General features: G+C 39.4%; 1 protein-coding gene across 3 annotated transcripts in view; it reads right to left on the reverse strand.

The window, feature by feature from the left end:
• NFX1 (nuclear transcription factor, X-box binding 1) overlaps positions 1–13,466 on the reverse strand; it is a 258,504-nt gene that overhangs the window by 50,723 nt on the left and 194,315 nt on the right. For 2 of the 3 annotated variants that reach the window (XM_030204815.1, XM_030204808.1), the window contains exons 16-18: positions 12,198–12,428; positions 9,978–10,051; positions 6,857–6,958 (exon numbers count right to left, since the gene is read on the reverse strand). In XM_030204815.1, the coding sequence (XP_030060675.1) occupies positions 6,857–6,958; positions 9,978–10,051; positions 12,198–12,428 (407 nt within the window). Of the gene's footprint in view, positions 1–6,856; positions 6,959–7,373; positions 7,773–9,977; positions 10,052–12,197; positions 12,429–13,466 lie in introns of those variants that run through there. The other variant, XM_030204823.1, reaches the window with a different exon arrangement.

The raw sequence follows: 13,466 nt of genomic DNA on the forward strand, positions 1-13,466 counted from the left end.
AGGGGGATGGGACTTGTATCCTTCTGCCCATGGAAAATACCTGTAGAGGGCAAGTAACTTGTTTTTTGGACAAGCAGAATGGCAAGCCCTCGCAGCATGGGACTCCCTATCTACAAGCTACTTTCCACGGAAGAAGGGAAAAATAAGAATAATAAAAGGCACTGTAACAGCCACCAACAAATATTTCTGGTGATAACTAGCTTTTAAAATTGTTTTTCCTATTTTTTTTTTTATTTGAAAGGCAGCCTGGAACTAGAAAGAAATAGGTCTAGAGAGGATAGAGTTGGATTATCATTGCCAAAGAGAGTCTGAAGGATGGCCTGGCCAAATCTACTGTTTTTCTAGACAGTAGCATGATGTAAGTGTATGGACAAAGTCAAGTGGGCTCCAAACACAGCCATACTCTGAAGGCTAGTAGCAAACTTGGAGGAGCTGAGGCAGAATGAGGGGTTTATAGAGGAGTCTTACAGAGAGACATAGTATAGAAGTCCCACCTCCAGTCTGGCAACCTCTGTGCTTCCACGGAGAAGAAAGGTCACCCAAAGGGAGAGCATCACCGTGGAGAGTCTGGAAGTGATCCTGTAGCCAGGACCTGCCATCCAGGGGATACAAATATTCTCCTGAGAACATCCTCAGTGCAGAGAAACGGGTTAGGATGGCTGTTTTAGTCATGTAGATAGCTGGGTTCCGATCAAACTATAGCACAGAAACAGTACTAATAACTTTAATGAATATATTTAAACAAACAATTGCAACTGGCAACAACATACTTCTCCTCCAATTCGACATGTCCAGTGCCTTTGACATGGTCCACCATAGAATTCTATTACACATCCTGAACTACTTTGGAGTTGGAGGTAACGTGCTTAAGTGGTTTAGAGGATTCCTGACAATAAGATCCTACCAAGTAACAACCAAAGCAGCAGTATAAGCCCCATGGATACCTGAATGCGGAGTTCCCCAAGGATCCCCCCTCTCACCTACCCTCTTTAACCTAATGATGATACCCCTAGCTAAACTATTAGCCAACCAAAACCTCAACCCATACATTTATGCAGATGATGTCATGATTTACATTCCGTTCAAACGAGACCTAAAGGAAATCACCAACGAAATCAACCAAAGCTTCCAAATCATGAACTCCTGGGCGGACGCATTTCAACTAAAACTCAACGCTGAAAAAACACAGTGTCTCATTCTCACCTCACAACACAAATCAATTCACCTCCATAATCACCCCTAACTTTTCCCTCCCCGTCTCAAACAGTCTGAAAATTCTGGGAGTTACCAATGATCGAAATCTCACACTTGAAACTCATGCAAAGAATACAACTAAGAAAATGTTCCACTCCATGTGGAAACTCAAAATAGTAAAACCTTTCTTCCCAAGAGCCATCTTCCGGAACCTGGTACAATCAATGGTACTAAGCCATCTGGACTATTGCAATGCACTCTACGCTGGATGTAAGGAACAGACCATCAAGAAACTTCAAACAGCCCAAAATACCGCAACCAGACTTATATTTGGTAAAACAAAATATGAAAGTGCAAAACCCTTAAGAAAGAAACTACACTGGCTCCCACTCAAAGAACGCATCATGTTCAAGATCTGTACGACCATTCATAAAATCATTTACGGAAATGCCACGACCTACATGCTGAATCTCGTGGACCTACCTCCCAGAAATGCTGAGAGATGTTCCCGCACCTTTCTTAACCTACACTTCCCCAGCTGTAAAGGACTAAAATACAAACCAACACATGCAACCAGCTTTTCTTACATGAGCACGCAACTGTGTAATTCACTTCCAACTCAACTGAGAACAATCAACGAATTAATGAGCTTCCGCAAATCCCTGAAGACTTACCTCTTCAACAAAGCCTACCACGAGATCCCTTAACTAACTATAACACAACACCTACCCAACTTATTCAGAATAGATCTTTTCACTGCTTGACCAAACCCTCTTATCTTCCTTGACTTCTTTGTAACACCAATTGTATTCTTTAACCTGATATGGCGATGCTATAACAGGTCTTTGTAAGCCACATTGAGCCTGCAAATAGGTGGGAAAATGTGGGATACAAGTGCAATAAATAATAATAATAATAATAGTATCGCTTGGACACTTGCCTGCCTGATGCAAAGGTGGCGGAACCTCATGCATTATCTAGATAAGATTTTAGTCAGTGTTGGGGAGCAGTCTGCTGTATTGGTAAATGTGGATACCAACGACATAGGAGAATGTGGGAGGGAGGCCGACAGTTGCTCAAAAGCACATAGTTTGGAACAAGGTATCTTTAAATGATATCAACAAAACAGGGAAGATACTGCTGAGCATGTTATAAATTGGAATAACAAACATTGTTTGAAACACGGCAGCCAGACTCATTTTTGGTAAATCACGATTTGAGAGTGCATCACCCCTTTGTGTAAAACTTCATTGACTCCCTGTAAGAGAACGAATATACTTCAAGGTCCACACATTGATTCACAAGATCATCCATGGAGAATCCCCAAGCTACATGACTGACTTGATCGACCTACCAACCAGAAACACTTCAGAATCCTCTCAAAATGACCTCAACCTGCACTACCCTAACTGCAAAGGTCTCAAGTATAAATCCTTGTTTGATTCCAACTTCTCCTTCAAAGGCAGTCAACTCTGGAATGCCCTACCCAGACCCATTCATTCTATTAAAGACTACCTACCCTTCAGAAAATCGCTGAAAACCTATCTATTCAAGGAAACTTATCAAAATGCCACAACCTACGTACCCACCTTTTCATCACCTGGTCCTGCAACAACGGCATTGACTCAGACCATACCTCCTCCTATTTTTCCCTATGCTTACCCCGACCTTATCCTTTGTTTTCTCAATCTTGACTAAAACTAGCACCTCCCCCCTACCTCCTCTAGCCCCTCTCCCTTTTAATATTACCTATTTACACATCTCCACTACTCTACTAGCTTTGCCTGTTTTCTCTACACTTTACTTTGTAATTTTATTACTACTATGTAAGCCGCATTGAACCTGCTATAAGTGGGAAAGTGCGAGGTACAAATGTAATAAATAAATAAATAAATATCTGTATGCAAATGCCAGAAGCCTAAAAAATAGGATGAGAGAGCTAGAATATATTGCTCTAAAGGAAAAGACAAATATAATAGGCATCACTAAGACCTGATAATGACTGGATATATGTAATATCAGGGCAGGCTAGGGAGGTAAAGTTCCTAGATGAAATCAAGGACTGCTGTATGGAGCAGCTGGTTCATGAACCAACAAGAGAAGGAGCAACTCTAGACCTATACTGGGGCCACCTGATAACACTGATCATAATATAAGATTTGATATATCTGCAGTAAACACACACAGGAAACCCAATAAGTTAGCATTTAACTTTCAAAAAAGAGACTATGATAAAATGAGGAGAATGGTTAACCCCACCCCCCACCCCCAAAAGACCAACACACTTAGAGGAGCAGCTGCAAAGATCAAAAATTTACATCAGGCATGAATATTGTTCAAAAATACCATCCTGGAAGACCAGACCAGATATAATCCACGTATTAAAAAAGGAGGAAGGAAGGTCAAACAGCCGGTATAGTTAAAAAGCAAGGCAAAGGAAGCTATTAGAGCTAAAAGCACATCCTTCAGAAAAATGGAAGAAGGGGCCAACTGAAGATAACAGAAAACTGCATAAAGAATGGCAAGTCAAATGCAAAGTGCTGATAAGGAAGGCAAAGAGACTTTGAAATAAAGATTGTGTTGGAGGCAACACCACATAATAAAATCTTTTTTAGGTATATGAGAAGCAAGAAGCTGGTAAAAGAATTGATTGGACCGCTAGATGACCGAGTTGTAAAAGGAACACTCAGGGAAGACAAGGCCATAGTGGAGAGATTAAATTAATTCTTTACTTCGATCTTCACCGAGGAAGATGTGGGGGAGATACCAGTGCCAGAAATGATATTCAATGCTGATGAGTCAGAGAAACTGAAAAAATCTCTGTAAACTTGGAAGCTATAATGAGGCAACTTGATAAATTAAAGAGTAGAGAATCGCCTGGACCAGATGGTATACATCCCAGAGTACTTACAGAACTGAAAAACGAACTTGCAGAGCTTGTTAGTCATATGTAATTTACCTTTAAAATCAACCATGGTACCAGAACATTGGAGGCCAATTTTTAAAAAGGGTTCCTGTTTACTCTTTCCAAAAATACAAGGACTAAGAAGCACACAATGAAGCTAATAAGTAGTTAATTTAAAACAAATCAGAGAAAATATTTCTTTGCTCAATGTGCAACTGGAATTCGTTGCAGAGAATGTGGTAAAAGCAGTGAGCTTAGCAGGGTTTAATAACGTTTTGGATAATTTCCTAACCAGAAAGTCCATAAGCCAGGTCTTGGGAAAATCTACTTCTTCTTTCTAAGATAAGCAGCATAAAATCTGTTTTACTCTTTTGGGATCATGTCAGGTACTTGTGACCAGGATTGGCTACTGTTAGAAACAGGATACTGGGATTGATGGACCTTTGGTCTTTCCCAGTATGGCAATGCTTATATTCTTATGTAAGAATACTATGACCTGTCGGGTCATTTTCAGATTAAAGGATGACCGTTATCTCTATCACAAAACTCTTGCCTTCAACTGTCACTGTCTCTTTGCCACACTGAACTCCCTCCTCTAAGTACCTCAATTTCCAAACCATGTCTTCAATTTCTGCCCAGAATAAGCTATTAGTCCTTGGGCACATGGCCCGTTATGAGCATTCTATCTTATCTTTCTTCTATGATAATATCTTAAGTACCTGGTAGAGCATTAAGATTAATGTCCAGACACAGGTCTGTAATTCCCACTCCTTCTAAGGCTCGTTGGGAATGGACCTGTGAAAGCGCCTTCTTTTAGTTAGTTCCCATTTTATGGAACAATTTACCAACAGTGATTAGGGCTCTAAGTTCACTGAAAAAAGATTTTACTAAAAATGTAATTCTTTTTCAGGAAGCATTTGGCACGGATCTTGGTGAATTCTTTGTCCTGCAGGAATTTCTATGTTCTTTGTCCTGCAGAATTTTTAATCTATTTGATTCAAGGCCCTCCTTAATGTATAGTGCTACCCCTCCACATCATGTGGGCCAGTCACAGACATGGTCCTGAAACAGTCTGTGCAATGTTTAAAACCCACTGGCAAGGTTTTGGGACATCACAGGGAAAATAGCTGCAGCAAAATGAAATGGCTCAATTGTAAAAGTTGCTTTTTTTTGTTTTTGTTTTTTTAAGTCCCTGCTGGAAGCTCAGGCCTAAAGCCCCAGAGAAACAAGACTCACCTTTTATTAAGTTTTGTTCCCTCTCTCGGGTTTTTTTTTATTTTACCTTTTTTTGGCCCTTTTTCAAAGGTGAGTCTCACATTACTCACAGAGAAAAAGAGAGGCAGAAAGGCAAAATCTCTCTGAGTGGAAAAAAACTGAGTGACAGCGACTGACACATTTTCATTTCTCTGTGACAAAAACAAAACTGAGTCCTGCGAGAGTGGGGCAGATGTGTGGTGGGGTCTGGCCAAAGGCTGCCACAAATTACAGAATGCATCCAGACTTTGTGGATGATGTTACCCACATATGTCCTTGGAGAATACAGGTGTCTCCACTTATGACAGTTCAATGGCTGGCGTAAGTTGGTGCACCGTGCAACACACAAAACTGTTACTATTCTGTAAGTTGCGTACTTCACTTGCTGATATGCTTGTGGCTCACTCATACATTCACCCATGTGCTAAGCAACTTTGGTATGTATATTACAGAATAGCACCTAGCACTTATTAGCACCTCTGATGTGCGTATGCGCCATTATTCTCTCACCTAACATTAGGTGTCAAGTTATAACATTGCTTTAGAACATATTCTTGCCATGAGACTACAGAAATTAGGAGTAGGGTTGGTGAACAGCATAGAAATGTCTTATTTACCAATGATATTCTACTCTATATTCAAAACACAATTAAATCTTAATCCTGTTTAATGGTGGTTGTAATGAAATTCAGTTGCTATCAGGATACAAGGTGAACACAGAAAATGGATGCACTGGAGCAAAATCTCTGTAAGGTAACTAGAGAGGAAATAAGACCAATTCCCCTTTAAATTGCACTAGAATATCTAAAATGGAGACTTTTATACTCAGATCTGTAAATATTTTAAGATTAAACTCGCCTGCTAAAGAAAAAAAAAAAACACACACACACACACACACAAAACCCCTAAATGTTTTGTCTCCGTACCAGTTGTCCTAAGAATTTCTACAATTAAGACAAATATTCTTGCAAGAATTACACTTATATCTGCAATATTTCCTATTAGGTTGTCCATATTTTTCATCGGCAATCTCAGTAAATCCATCTTTAAGATTCCTTGGAAATGGAAAAAGGCCAAGAGACTCGCATGATTTCCCAAAAGTGTAAAGATTAGAAGAGGCTTGGGATAACCAGACTTGACCTACCAAGAATGCTAAAAAGCTTTTAAATGCCCCCCCTCCCCCACCCTTAATGCCAATGATTAACACATGCAAATACTGTTAACGTGTTATTTGCCACAGAATCCATTGGGCCCTGCAGCAAATCACAAGATCTATTAGTAAATGACCAACTGTGCGATATAAGGAACCTTGACAAACAATGAGTATTTGGAAGATATTTTAGGATACCAGCAGGAAAGATGTGTGAATTCTGAAATGCAGTAAACTATTGCTAGAATATGTTATTCTCCATTCTATTAAGTGATGTATGTAATATTACTAATACACAATAATTACTAACACATAACAAAACTCTTTATTTAAAATGTACCTTTCTTGATTACCTTGTTTGCTTCATTTCTTTCTTAGTTATCAGTCTGCTAATCTCCACTGAATCTCCAAGCTGCATATCTGTTAGTTTAGTGGCCATGGATATAGCAGCTATTCTGTAATCAACAGTAAAAGTGTTACAGCTTATGAGAATGTCAAACTATAAAATGCCAAAAATCTAAATGTGAGTCCAAGAAATGAGAGTCCTCTGCCACTACTGTCTAGTTGGGAGGAAAATATTGCAGTGGTTTCCACACCAACTCACCATAAGTGCCGATTACACTGCACATTAAAAAGAATATACTGTAAGTCTAAAAAAAACTCCCTTTAACTATTCCAGCTTATCTTTCTCTTTCACTTATATTGTCACTTTCCCAATTTTTATATTAATTCTAGCAATATTCATACACCCAACAAACACAGTATGGGTACGAGTATAATATAGCATAGTCCAAAACAACTTAACTTGTGAAGCCTTCTCTATAGAGCTGTCCGTTTCACATAACACTTTCAGGAGCAGCCTCATATTTCCAGAAGTACTACTTCTCTTATTTCTTGGACTCTCATTAGATTTTTGGCATTTTGCATTTGTATATGGGCACAGGTTATCTTTACATATAATAAAAAAAATACAATCCATAAAATAAAAACATGCATAATATACATGGTATAAAACAGAAGTATGATATTTAATATTGCAGTTCTTATTTAGAGTCTTTGTTCAAAGTAGTTTACAGGTATCGAGTATGTGATCAGCCATGGAAGAATGGTCAAGTTGATTAAGCTGGTACATGACCCTAGACAGAAGCCTCAGCAAGCCAACTCCAGCTATTCCAATTCAAATCTTATGCCCCTGCTGATGAAAAAGTGGCACACGGGAGTTCAGTCTTGGTTGAGACTTTTTGTAAAGTCTTATGCCAGCAGGAAAACCTGTTTGGAGAGGGAGAAATGGCATATATGCTGTCCTTGAGATTGGTGTTCTGCCTAATGACAAAGAATTATACTACTGAAAATGTATTTTATTTAAACAAAAATCTCCCAGCATAAAAAAATATTAGGCTTATCTGAAGAGAGTAACAAAATAAGGTGGGAAGTACCAGACAGACAAGCAGATAGTCCAACTACATCAGCTCTTTGCTGTACAAGCTTGCATCAAGGATACTGCGCTGAAAGTTGTACATATTAATCTTGTATCTGATACAGCTCCCTATTCTTAAACATAATTATTGCACTATATGGTTTTTATGGACTCCTGGGGAAGGCTTTGCAAGTCTGTACAATAAAGAGCTGCTGTATATGGATTATCTGTTTTCTGACTGGAACTTCCCACCGCATTTTGTTACTATCTGTGCTTTGTTGGCTTCCATTTGGCTTTCTCTTTGTTGATTTTTACTTGAAAAGAGACCATTCTTAATTGTGCTTTATTGATTGTAGTATTCAAATACATTATATGGTATATCTGAATTACAAAAGTCCAATCATTAATGTTGACAACCTAACACGCAATATTATGGTGTCCCTATTTCATATAAAAATGTACTTGTAGAAGAATATTGAACTATCTTCACTTAAAACTCCTCCCACGTAGCCCTCCAGTAATGCCTTCTGGCAACTTTCTCTACTTTTTCTCAAATTACAAGTTAAAATTATACAAAAGGAAAAGCTTTAAAATTCAGAATATTTTTGCAGTCTCAGAAAAGTTTATCAGTTTCCATAAGAAAATAACATTTGTGGAATAAAATACTTTTCAAAATTCTAGATAATCCTATATAACAATTTGCACCTCCAACGTTCTACGTCTGGATGCCTGGGTTCGTAACACAATTCCCATTGGTCCGCCCTCACGACTAAACGTGATGACGTCAGAGGGCGGATCAGTGAGAGAAAAGGGAAGCCAGCATCAGCCAGCCACAGAACGTTGGCGGTGAGGATAGAATCGTGGGAGAATCACCCCCTCCCTCCCCCCCTGTCCTCTGAGTTCCAGGCCCCCCTCCCTCTCCTCCGAGTGCTACTCTGACCTGCATTGCCCACCCTCTTCTCCCAGTCCTCTGCCTGCCCCTCGTCTTCCTGTGTGCCACCCAGAATTTAAAAGTTCTTACCTCGGGGTCCAGTAGCAGCAGTGAAAGGCAAGCAGGCATGGCACTTTAGCCTGCCTTCCCTTCTCTCTCAGCTCTGCCTCTGGTCCCCGCCCTTCCAGAAACAGGAAATGAGGGTGGGACCAGAGGCAGAGCTGAGAGAGAAGGGAAGGCAGGCTGAAGCGCCGTGCCTGCTCGCCTTTCACTGCTGCCGCCGGACCCCGAGGTAAGAATTCTGGGTGTAACGCAGGAAGGTGAGGGGCAGGCGGAGGACTGGGAGAAGAGGGCGGGCAACGCAGGTCGGGCTTGCGGGCGGGGGCCTGGAACTCGGAGGAGAGGAAGGGCGGGAAGGAGGAGACGAGGAGAGGGAAGGAGGGAGGGAGGGGAAGGAGGAAGGTAAGAGGGGGGCCTGGAATTCAGAAGAGAGGGAGGGGGAGAGGGAGGGAAGGGGGCCTGGAACTCAGAGGAGACATAGGGGGACCTGAAACTCAGAGGAGAGAGAGGGAGGGAGGGAGGGGGGCCTGGAACTTGGATGACAGGTGGGGAGGGAGGGGACCACGCTGGAACTCGGATGATAACCCTGCTAGCGCCCGTTTCATTTGTGTGAGAAACGGGCATGTTTTACTAGTATATTATAATAAGAAAAGGTTAAATACATTGAACTGTTTGGGATGATGCAAATATATACTACTCTCTATATATTAAGAAATGTTTTGCTACTCACTGAGTTTACAGATTGGGCTCAAAGGAAACACTATATATAAGCAGTCAGTGAAATGAAAAAAAAAATGCAAGATATTGTAGGTACATTCTAACAGAAAGCAATAGAAGAACATTTTTCAGTCCATTTACTCTGCCCATTTTCTCTCTGTGCTGCAATGCTGCAAACCCTGTAAGCTTTACCTTTGATTTTATACTCCCAGAAAACATCTGCGCCTTTCTCATCTTAGTCCCAAATAATCATTTTTGTATGAACAGTGCTGATACAGCGTAGTAAGTTAACGAAGCAACTGTCAAGCACAAATTAAAGAAAAAGAAAAAAAAAGAGACCAGCACTAACCTTTGATAAGTATTAGATGCCTCTGAACAAATCATACTCTCTTTTCTTCGACCGCACTCACACTGAAGCTCTACCTGTCATGTTACAAAAGGTGAGAAAACTATATTTTTCTCCCAATTGAAAATTCTATTCATCAAAATACTTAACCATCAACAGAAAGAGGTTTAAGACAATTGGTATGGGTGGGGGGGGGGGGGGGGACCCAAAGGAAGAACCCTTAATGGCTAATGCTCACGGCAACTAATCTGATAAGCACGGATGTGATAGATTGACATTTAGTTCTAGCACCCAGTCAGAGCTCTCTTCACAAATATTATTTCATATAATCAGTATTATATCTCAGTGCACAGATTCTCAAATTGTTACTCAGAGAACCAATTTTAGAGCGAACAAAGAATAAAACCCACAAACAAAAGCTCTCTTCTTTTAAAATACATATGGAAGTGTCTGTTTGTTTGTTTTTTAAGTACAAACACTATAATGGCACCATAGGAGGTGGTGATTTTGGAAACTGTCAATTTTAAAAACTGTGCTCATTTCCACAGTTCTGTTATATTTAATGGACCTCAACTGTGCTATGACATAGAAACTTCACTTCTGATGTCACTGCAGAAATTGTATACATGAAGTAACATGAGAAGTCAAGGGCCCATCATCTCAGCACAAATTTAAAATATACTAATAAAAAGATGCAAGTGTTCCTAAAATCACAGCATTCTGAATTGACTAGAGTATTCCTTTTCAAAAACATTTTAAACGAACTGCACACCTTGTTTTATCTTCGAATGTAAATATGAACTTCATTACTCGAATCTGATATTTTAACAGTCCTATGAAAGCCGTAGTATGCCCCCCCCCCATGAAAAAAAATACCACAAACGAAGGTGTCAATGGCATTAAAAGTACCACAGAATTTAAAAAAAATTGCAACAGACAAACCAACTGATATAGGTAAATATCAGTATAGAGACAGATCTGGTGCCGAAATCTCCTAGCTGAAGCTAGAGTCAATGGTGTTCTTCCTTAACCACAGAGGACTGTGTCTTCTATCAGAGAAGATAGTGGTGGTGGCGTTACATAATAGGTAGATTGATCTGTAGATATTGCATGAAGACATTATGGGTGTGGACTGTTGGTCCTTTTCCCCAGGTTTTGATTTCACTTTAATATACACATGCAACTACAGTGTTTTAGCCCTTGTACAAGCATGTGTCAACATCGTGTGTTCAAAAACTATAAAGAGGTTCAGTTTTTTTCAATATCCACAATGTGCAAACAGACATTCATAATCAAAGTAATACTATTTTTGGTTATTCTGAAAAAAAAAAATCAGACTGGTTTATAGCTTTTCAAAAATGGAGATGAACTCTTTCTCTTGATCTAATAGGTTATCAATAGAAATCAAACAAAATAAAACATGGAAAAGAAAATAAGATGATACCTTTTTTATTGGACATAACTTAATACATTTCTTGATTAGCTTTCGAAGGTTGCCCTTCTTTCTCAGATCGAAATAATACAAATTAATACCAGGAACACTACAAATTTCATAAAATTAGATATGAATCAAAAGCCCAATATTCAGCTGGCAGCAGGCAGCCACTGGCATTAAACCCTGATATTCAATGCCAAGCCATTTTGGCTGCTAATTAACTGGCTATGATATTCAGCACTAACCGGTTAACTTTTTAGTGGTCAAAGATAGGCCTGCAATTTAAGCGGTCTATTTTGAGCACTCAATATAGAGAGCTTGGCACTGAATATCCACACCCAACTGGCTAGCCACTAACCAGGATATTCAGTGGGAGATAACCAGTATTCAGTGGGAGATAACCAGTTATCTCACACTGAATATCCGCAGTTAGGTGCTTAAACGCTATTTAACTGGCTAGGAGCTGTTCCTGGCCAGTTGAATAGTTTTGAATATTAGAGGGTTAGTCTTGATTTTTGGATTTATAATATAAAAAGTTTGCTAAGGCAAAAAATGAAAAACTATATAAAGTACTGGGGGGAAGGGGGTTTAATCAGCTTTAGAAATAGATTAGGATTTTTTTTTTTTTTTTAAGTTCCGACAGAAAATATTCTCCACTACTTATGGAGATATAATTACAGTTCAGTCTTTAGTTATGTCATACTGCACCATTAGTCGTACATTCACTATTCCCACATTTAATTAAGCCATATGGGGTTAACAATTGTGTTTGCTAAGTTAATAATCACCTTTGCACTGCAAGATGTTGTAGGGCAGGGCAAGGATGGATGACAGGGAGCCATACAGGGGTGATTACATTCAGTCCTGAGCAATGTACAGGGTTGTTTACATTCTTCATCTATGAGGCACTCCCCTTTGTGGCAGATCCTTTTACACTTGTGCATTCCACAGTTTAATAGTTGATTACAGCGAAGCCCACAGGAGATGTCAGTCAGGTGACAAGGAATGTTACTTCGCAACTGTAAGAAACACATTAAAGCTGCAAGATTAATTAGCACGCTACATCAAAAATTGTTTTACAAGTTTCAATTCGCAGAACAGAGAGTATTCATTTTGCTCTGGTGATGAATGACGAATGCATATATGGCACTGTGGTTTTAGTACGTGGGATCTGTACTGTTTGATTGCATGATATGATTTTATTTATTTTTATGTTTTAATATAGTTTCTTCTTTTTTGCATTGTGTACTGTATGTTAAGTTGTCATCCACCTAGAATGATAAATATAGTGCAGAATATAAATGCTGAGAAATAAACAAACAAAGAAGGAAAAAACCCTCCACGGATGGAACCACAGAAGAGATAAGAAGTGGTGTCAATCAGATAAATATAGAAAACAGATGATTCTTTAATTGCCAGTATCAAAAGTATTCAAAGAACCCGACATAGCTGTTTTTCGGCATAAACCATTGATTCCCAAACCTGATCCTGGAGGCACCCCAGCCAGTCAGGTTTTTAGGATATCCACAATGAATATTCATGAGATAGATTTGCAAGCAGTGGAGGCAATGCATGCAGATCTATCTCATTAATATTCATTGTGGATATCCTGAAAACCTTACTGGCTGGAGTGCCTCCAGGACCAGGTCTGGGAACCACTGGCATAAACATATCTGTCGGGTTCAATGTATTTGTGAGGCATTCTGTCTGAGTGGCACATTAAGCACCTTCATTTACAGTGCTATATTTAAATCGCTTTGCCAAAGCATTAAGAACTAGTTTATGATTAATTCTACTTTCATCAGCTAATAAGATCCTTATGCCAAAACACAGCTGTGTCGGGTTCTTTGAATACATTTTATGCTGGCAATTAAAGTATTATCTCGTTCCTATATTTGACTGACTGACTCCACTTATTGTTTTCCCGAGTTTTCATCAAAATACTTGACATTAGCAGCTCCAGTGGAGGAAGTGGCAGGGAGTATGTATTTGGTTTATGACCCTTTCTTCAGGGAACAGTTAATAAAGGTAAGCAAATATGCTTTCTCTGAAGATAA

Source organism: Microcaecilia unicolor, chromosome 1, assembly GCF_901765095.1.
Source record: "Microcaecilia unicolor chromosome 1, aMicUni1.1, whole genome shotgun sequence".
Classification (NCBI taxonomy): Eukaryota; Metazoa; Chordata; class Amphibia; order Gymnophiona; family Siphonopidae; genus Microcaecilia; species Microcaecilia unicolor.